This window comes from Salvelinus alpinus, chromosome 8, assembly GCF_045679555.1.
Source record: "Salvelinus alpinus chromosome 8, SLU_Salpinus.1, whole genome shotgun sequence".
In the NCBI taxonomy this organism is placed as follows: Eukaryota; Metazoa; Chordata; class Actinopteri; order Salmoniformes; family Salmonidae; genus Salvelinus; species Salvelinus alpinus.
In genome coordinates this window covers 75,678,132-75,687,035 of record NC_092093.1, presented here as the reverse complement: position 1 = coordinate 75,687,035, position 8,904 = coordinate 75,678,132, and the positions used below count along the sequence as shown (strand labels likewise).

The following is an 8,904-nucleotide window of genomic DNA, read 5'->3' as shown; positions in this document are numbered from 1 at the left end:
CTCTCTCTCTCTCTCTCTCTCTCTCTCTCTCTCTCTGTATCGTGTCTGTGTGTGGGTAAATTCACGTTTATAGGGAATATATGGAGCAGGACATTGATCATTTAGTTTTTACAGCGGGAACACACTATCTTACTTTCTCTCACATGATCTCTACCTAGTGTGTGTGTGTGTATTATTTATTTGTAGTGGTGCCCCCAAACCTGTCATAGAAAGGTAGATCTATGTGATGCAGTCCATCAAGGTGGCTTTGCAGTTTGAAATGAAGCCTCATATTTCTACACTGACCAGTTTAAACTGCCATTCTGATATTGTGTATTCTTTATAAAGGAAGACAACATTCATGCCACTATAATGAAATATGTGATACATTTGGCAAGATATTTGCACCCTCTAGTGGGATGTTTGTTCAATATGAATTGTCGCCATCTGGTGGCCCAATGCACAAACTAACAAGAATATCAAAGAACATAAAAGTTACAGCTTCACAACACACTCCAATAAACGATTGCCAACAACCAACATTTAAATACACATATTTGTATTTAATAAACAAGCCCTAACACATGTATTTCCCCCAATAAAACAATAAAAATTCATTAAATACAAAGCAATTTCTTTTTCAATGTTGCTGTAATGAACAAAATGATTCAATCATCTTCTTCGTCGTAGTCCTCTGACGGTGCGTTTCTCAAGTCTCTGAAGGATTTCTCTGACTGTGATGTGGATAATCTTCCAAGCACACTGTATATGAGCCTGAATAAGATATAACAGTTTATAATCAGCTTACTGCACGTTGTCATCACATTCAGTCTATCCAACACCATCGTATCACTTGTAATATTGTGACACTGACCTTTTTGTGATGGAGGAAATTCTCCAGTTTGTTAAAGCATGTAGTCACTGGCTCATGGTCAGCATTTGAATGGAGTTGTGCCACTGCCTATGGTCAGAATGAATATGAGTTAATAGCAAATAAAAAACACACGTGGAAAACTAAAATGTGAAGATGATATTAGCAATACAGGCGAAAGCTTGTTGGAGCCACTCACACAAGATGTTAGCCTATGTTGTGACATGGCCAATTGTTCCCTGAAGTTGTCAAACTGAGGGCTTTTCTCATACATGGTCACAGCCTTCTTCATGATGTCAGCCAGAACTACTTCTTTGTGTTCCATCTGTTGAAAATAGAGAGAAGCACTTCAAACTCTGTATCTCCCTGATTTAATTATGTTAGCATGCTATCAAACACATCAATCTGGATCCAAACTCAATTGCTCACAACAATGATAAAAACCTAGCAATTGAAGTTGGATTCAGACTAATAGGCATCTAGGGAGCAGGTGAATTTCAGTGATCCCGCATTTTATTACAGAGATCAACATCATATACATGGAAAGTGATTGACTATTTGATGACAATGTCAACCTGTTTCTTTTACCTGACCGAGCATCAGCTGAGGATCACAGAGACTGGCCTTATCGTGGTGATGCTCACACTCATAGGAGATGTCTTTGCACTGATGAGATGTACAGAACATAGCATATTGTCACATGGATGTGGAAAGGAAATCAAAAAATGTTTTGTGGAATGGTTATGCATGATTTTTTTAAATGTGTAAACGTATATTATATTTGCGCATTGTGTAGGATATTTACCAAGATGTTTAAGCTGTGCAGTAGATCGCTCCATACAACACGTTTAAAGCACTCTTTCTGAGCCTTCACCAGGCTTATCAGAACACAGATGACAGCAACTCTTATCCAACACATGATCCCTGGAATAAGAGAAATATAGGTGTATTTAGACATAATTTTAATAAGATACACTGATACACTATACAGTGCATTCAGAAAGTATTCAGACCCATTTACTTTTTCCACATTTTGTTACGTTACAGCCTTATTCTAAAATGGATTATACACAATACCCCATAATGACAAAGAAAAAAATGGTTTTTAGAAATGTTTGCTAAATTATAAATAATTTAAAACTGAAATGTTGCATTTACATAAGTATTCAGATGCTTTGCTATGAGACTCGAAATTGAGCTCAGGTGCATCCTGTTTCCAGTGATCATCTTTGAGATGTTTCTACAACTTGATTGGAGTCCACCTGTGGTAAATTCAATTGATTGGACATGATTTGGAAAGGCACACACCTGTCTATATAAGGTCCCACAGTTGACAGTGCATGTCAGAGAAAAAACCAAGCCAAGCCATGAGGTTGAAGGAATTGTCCATAGAGCTCCGGGACAGGATTAGACCAGCTGTGTATTGCCAATTTCCATGTTGTCTATAGCTTGTGAGGTGTGGGAATACTTTGTTGCTTTAATGTATTTGTTTTTGGTGCTTTTGGTGCTATTGCTCTGTCTGCATGCTACATGTTTCTTGTCCTATGTTGCTCTGTCTGCATGTTACGTGTTGCTTGTCCTATGTTGCTCTGCATGTGCTCACTGCTCATTTTTTTTCCCTATTGATGTTGTAATTGTTTTTAATAACCTGCCCAAGGACTGCGGTTGAAAATTTGCAGGGTGGGTAAAATCGGCACTTTAACTAAAACGTTGATTAATGTACACTGTCCCTGTAAAAATAAACTCAAACTTAAGAGTGGGGGGACCAACTCCATATTAATGCCCATGATTTTGGAATGAGATGATCAACAAGCAGATGTCCACACACTTTTGGTTGTGTAGTGTATCTATCATCCAGAATGGTCAGATCCATTCAAGATTATAAAAATATTTTTGTTCTAAAATTTTATGTTTTTCTATCAACAGAATGTACAAAAAATAAGTGAACGTTACCTCAGAGTAGATGTCCTCTCTCAACAGTAAGATGCTGCGTCTTGTTCTCGTTCCCTGATTTAGATGAGGGTTTTGTGATGCCCTTCTATGCAAGTCCATGGTACTTTTATACCAAAGAGATGCTGTTTCTGGGATACCACACCTGTTGGGCTGACACAAATTGAAACTACACTGTGTCTTTGTGCCTTACCTGATGTTACTATTACTGTACCTCATGTGGAAATCCCGAACAAGGGCACAGAAGGGTGTTTTCACGTCACAATTCCAAAAATAGTGATCTGTAATATCAGGAATGTTGCAGTCCAAACAACCTATTGTAAGTGCATCAACTTATTTTCATGCTGTTATATTAGAATCAGTCCTAATTGCAGTATATGATGAACATCGTATTAAATGGGTTATAATATTGTATAATACTTTGTAATGAATCAATTGGATCTAGAGTAAGAGCTCCTGCTCTTGTAAATCAGTGTATTATTCAAGGGACTTTGATACTGCTATACAGTAGTAAACAAAGTATTGATCTATCTAAACAGCTCAACAACCCTTGAGTTTATTGGCAATATATCTACTTTGATGGTGAAAGAGGTCAAATGTGACAGAAATGCATACAGTACTAGGATAGTGTGCAATTATCTCAGTAAGTTTCTTTTCTCCTAAAATTATGTGTGAATTCTTTGTCAAACTGGAATGGGCACTACAAGCACTCGCGATCTGTTTATGTGTGGGTGTAAACCCTTCCCGGCTGCATCCCTCAGGAGCCTCTCTCTCTCTTTCTCTCTCTCTCTCTCTCTCTCTCTCTCACACACACACACACACACACACACACACACACACACACACACACACACACACACACACACACACACACACACACACACACACACACACACACACACACACACACACACACACACACACACACACAGAGGGAGAGAAGGAAGGTTGCCTGAAGTAGCCTGGCATGTCCCAACATGCACTGCTGCAAAGTGGAGTGACAGCTGCAATTTCCCTGAAACTCCAAGACCACATTCACAGAGAGCACTGAAGTCAAGCTACTCTCTCCTGTGGCTTGAGAGGAAATGAATGTGCCGAGCCTAGCGTATCTGTTATAATAGTTACAGCTCTCTAAAGAGAAGGACTGTGCCACAAATGGCAGCCTATATCCTATGTAGTGCACTACATTTGACCAGGGCCCATATGGGTGTCATTTGTGATGCATACAATGACTGTAGTAGAGGTTGTTTGGTATTGTAGAGTGCAGTTGGTCCATTTGTGATGATATATGTCAAGCAGCCTTTTCTCATTGCCATCACTATTGTTTGCATTGGGAATCCAGGGACAGCTGCATGTCAAAGACAGGTTCACTAGAGAAAACATGCCTCTGCCATGTACAATATTATCCCCAGTTGTGGTCATAGAGAAAATGTGTCCTTTCAAGATACTATAGAATAGGTCTGCCAAGTCTGCTTGGATACTGGCAGGTTATTGTTAGTGAGTTTGAGTCATTGCATTGTGGTAGATAGATGAGTAAATATGTGGCACTTGGTCTTAAGCTAATGGCCACCACATCTCTCACAGGTCACTCCAGACAGCATTATTGACCCAGAGTCCTCTTGGGAGGAAAAACTCCTGTCCGATAAATTACATTGGCTGTTTGTGGAGATGAGGAGTATTATAAGGAATGGCTCACCTCTAAAATCATCATATGACGGTTGGCTGTGTCCAAAGGGAAATCACATACTATATAGCCTACACACCAGTGGGTTTGGATTAAATTGATTACCTACTAAAGTTTGCCTTATTGCTAGTTGGAATATAGCTAGTGTCCAGGATGAGTTTGCTGCCAAATAGATGGGCTTCAAGATTGTCCCCGGTCCCCTGAGACTGACTTGGGATTTCTAACTATTCTATTTCATGGATCAACAGCCCTTTCCCAGTCAGCAATTTTACGCCTAGTGACAATTAGCCCACTTAGAATCAGCTGCACATGGTGCAAACCATTAATGGAATATAGTATTGTCTTTCTTTTCACAGAAAAAGTAGCAAAAACTGCATTTGCTATTAACTAAGCAAAGTACATTTCAATACAGAGTCAGTATAGTTGTTTGGATCAGTTATGATGACATGGTTTGCAGGAAATTTAAAATTGCTGTGTGCTGTAATGCTTATCAAGGTTGAGATCTAAGGCACAATGTCGATGACAAGTTTCCTTTCCAGAATTAGAGAAAGTAGGAACTCAAGATGAGATTTGAGGAGAGATCGGTTTCAGAATGAACATAGCTTGGGGCCTTGATGTGCCGGATTCCTGAGGTGAAGTCAATTTTTTCATAAGGTGTTTCTTCTAAATGGAAATGCTTTTAGGAATTTGTACTAAGTCAGTTAGTGCTATCGTACAAAACTTGAGCCATTTACTACACATGAATGACATCATTATTTTATTGTACATACAGTACACAGTACAGTGCATACAGTGCAAGTTGGTAGTTTGTGTTAATAGGGTTGTAATTTCTGGTAATGTGCATTTAGTTGATGGACAATTCACATTAAGACCAACAGATCATTCACTAGTCAGGGTTAGGGTCAATTCGATTCGAAGGTAACTTAAATTACAATTAAAATATTTAAAAATGTATCTATTTTCAATTACTTCTCAATAAAGTAGTAGTGCTATTGAGTAGTAATAGCAATTTTTTCCAAATTTGTAATTTTCTTGCATTTTAAGTTAAAATTACTTCCTGAATTGAGTGCCTTCAATTTGAATTGACCCCAACCCTGCTATTAGTATGCGTAGTCTGATTGTCTTACCATAACCTCCACCTCCCTAATCGGGACAGGAGTAACACAGGATGACAGACATAAGTATCTGTCTCTCTATTACTGTGCTGATATGAGACAAAACAATGTGTCCCTCTCTAATGCATTAATAATTTCATGAATGTAATACTTTTGTCAAAGATGCACTGGAGAACTGCCTCTAGCTGAAAGTTAATTGGGGTTACATGGAGGTCACATCCCACAGTCACACAGTGAATCTTGCACAGTTGGACTTCACTGATTTGTCAAGGGTAAAAACAAAAAAGAGGAGGAAAAAAGGAAAGAAAATGTATGAGTTTAATGTACAGATAATGGGGGAGACTACTTCGAGTCTGGACTGATTTCTCTCTCTTTCGCTCTCTTTCGCTCTCTCTCTCTTTCTGTCTTTCGTAGATTGCCACATGGGAACAAGTGAGAGCGAATCAGATTTGCTGAACTGATTTTCAGGGCCTGAGGTTGCTGATTAATGCAGTGTGTGTGTGTGTGTGTGTGTGTGTGTGTGTGTGTGTGTGTGTGTGTGTGTGTGTGTGTGTGTGTGTGTGTGTGTGTGTGTGTGTGTGTGTGTGTGTGTGTGTGTGTGTGTGCGTGTGCGTGTGAGTGTGCGTGCGTGCGTGCGTGCGTGCGTGTGTGTGTCGATAAAAAGACAGCACTGAGCTGCCGTACCCACTACCCAGTCTCCCACTATGCCTCTGATTAGCCTAATCAACCTATTGTCACCCAGCACTCTCACTCTATACGTCTTTTACCCAAATGAAAAGGGAAAAGAACGACAGGGAAGAAAGCTGCATTCCCCTTCCTTCACCTCCTTTCGTTCTATTTTTTCTCCCCATATCAAATTTTGCCCCATTAACTTTTTTCCCCCATAAAACCCTGTATACCATCCATCTAGCTCACTTTAATGGCAGACTCATAATTATGTAGATAATTATGGTTGCAAGCCATTTAGCATGCTCAATGACACATGTTTAATTTATTTACTGCATCTATACTCAAACGGGGACCAGGGAAAAGGCGTTTAAAAGTGGAGGGTGGTGGCATAGCGTTAGTCGTGGTGGCAGCTAAGCTAGTCAGCCCAGAAATCATTTGATATATTGCTGTTGTTGTTGGAATATGTCATATAGCAAAGTTAATGTGTTGGATCCTAACAAAAGGCATGGGCTTTATGTTGCATTGCAATGTAACGCTTGTGCTAATGAGTTGTGCGTTGGTTGACTAGAGAAGCCACATAACTTACTGCACCATTGGACAAGCTATTAGTCCAGGATAATAGGACTTATATCGGTGTAACAAGAATGGCTGATATAACAGGGAACGTGGCCTTCTTTCTTAGAGAATGAAAGCAGTGTATGAGGTTACATAGGCTACAAGGCGACATAGAACTTTTAGAATACCTTCCAGAATATGTTAAACTGTGTTACAATGATGTAGTCCACTGTACATGCATAGATAGCAGATAATACTTTATGAATGGTTACTACTAAATTGTCGATTTCTATAGACATGTAATTGTATGCAATTCATTTCTCTAACCACTAGAGAGTGGTAAAACCCCACTGAAACACAAAAAGTCTTGTTCATTCTAACTTTGACTATGTTAAATAGACTGCATTTGTTTACAGGTCTTCTTGATATGATTATGGATTACCGTTTATATATTTTTTTTTATACGTTTTTTTTTATTTTGCGGTCCCAGATTTACTCACGTGCATTTGATATATTGTAACCTTAAAGCTAAAATCTGCCCGGATACTCGTCCTCAGTTATTTCATGATGTCAAACAAAACATACATATTTAAGGAGGCACTACATTTTTGCATCTATTCATCAATTGTTAGATTTTGGGGTATTTTGTTCCTTTAATATTAGTATAATAATTTTAAACTTGATGTAAATGTACATTTTATTTTGTTTACCATTTTACCGTCATCAAAATGTAAAGAATTTGAACCACATTCAAATGGACAGAAATGCATCATTTCAAAGCTCACTGCATGTAATCATACACAAATTAAAAGCCTGTTTCATGGGGAATGTTACAAACTGGACTATATGTAGTCTAAATAGGCGTTTAGCGATTGGTAGGCTAAATTCATTGTACTTACTTTTAACTGCCATTTCCTGAGTCAGACTCTTCCCACACACCAACTCATTTTTCTCAGCTTCAGATGCATCTGCATTCACCAAGTTTTGTGTGGTTATCCATAGACATATTATCCAGACTTGTATCGATGGAATTGTTGATATGTTGATTGTTGATATGTTGTCAAATGTTGATTCTGGATTTTTTTTAAAGGACATATGTGCCAAAAATGCAGTTTACGTACATGTCTTCAGTATTTTACAGATCGAAAGATGAAAAAAGTATATATCCACAATCTGCTCTATAGAAGTCCGGTCCTGGATTGTCATAACAAAATGAAACGAAAATATTAAGGCTGACTTCTTCCAGTGTCCTGATTTGTGCTATATACAAATGTGCACATATTTAATGTTATATTGCCTCATTTGCATATTTTAATATAATATTTCAGAAATGTTTCATTAAAGAAAAGTGGTATATTGGTGTCTTTATTCAACTGGTAAAAGTTCATTGTGATATGAAAACAAATACTATTAGGGTGTGGTGCCTCTCCTTAAATCTTTCTAGGAAACATCCATATCCTCACAATTTTTCCTCAAGTACTTCACTTTTACATATTATTATGTTTGACATCCAAAGTGATGCACTATACAACAATGCACTATGACATCCAAAGAGTTGTATTAGGTCCACCATATTCAATGTTATTGGATATAACAGAGGCCCTATCTGAGCGCTGACAGTCTCGGTGGTGAGGTCTGTCTCTTTGTTACCAGACTGCACCCTCATCTCTGGCATCGGCAGTGACTTGTGGGAGAGGGATTTCAGGAATAATCACATTTCACTTGTTGTCAGTACCTGGTGTCCTGGTCTATTTCCTGTCCAGAATGTTACACACACAAGTCCACCTGTGACAAACCAGGTTAGGAATCCAACGAGGGACATTTAAGGACTGTCTCCATAAGAGGTATTCTGTGTTGGCCTCAATGAAATGGAACAGCCAATCAGATAACAGAAACGAACAATGAGAGTTGCCGTATTTCCTTTCTTTTTTAAGTATTACCTTCATAGGTATAGTGAACAGGAGCTGAAACACCTAATGAAGAGGAGACCTCACCTGAGGATGAGCCAGGAGCAGAATAACCACTGATTGCAGGCAGAAAATACATAAATATAAAGTTTATACAAAGACAAACCAAAACTT

General features: G+C 38.5%; 1 protein-coding gene across 1 annotated transcript; it reads right to left on the bottom strand.

The window, feature by feature from the left end:
* Positions 1–651: 651 nt before the first annotated feature.
* LOC139582333 (uncharacterized) lies at positions 652–1,769 on the bottom strand. Its single transcript, XM_071412323.1, has 5 exons — positions 1,656–1,769; positions 1,439–1,516; positions 1,046–1,175; positions 854–936; positions 652–753 (listed from the first exon to the last, which is right to left on the bottom strand). Exons 1-5 carry the CDS (start codon positions 1,767–1,769, stop codon positions 652–654), a joined length of 507 nt encoding a protein of 168 aa, XP_071268424.1.
* Between the last annotated feature and the right edge of the window lie 7,135 nt (positions 1,770–8,904).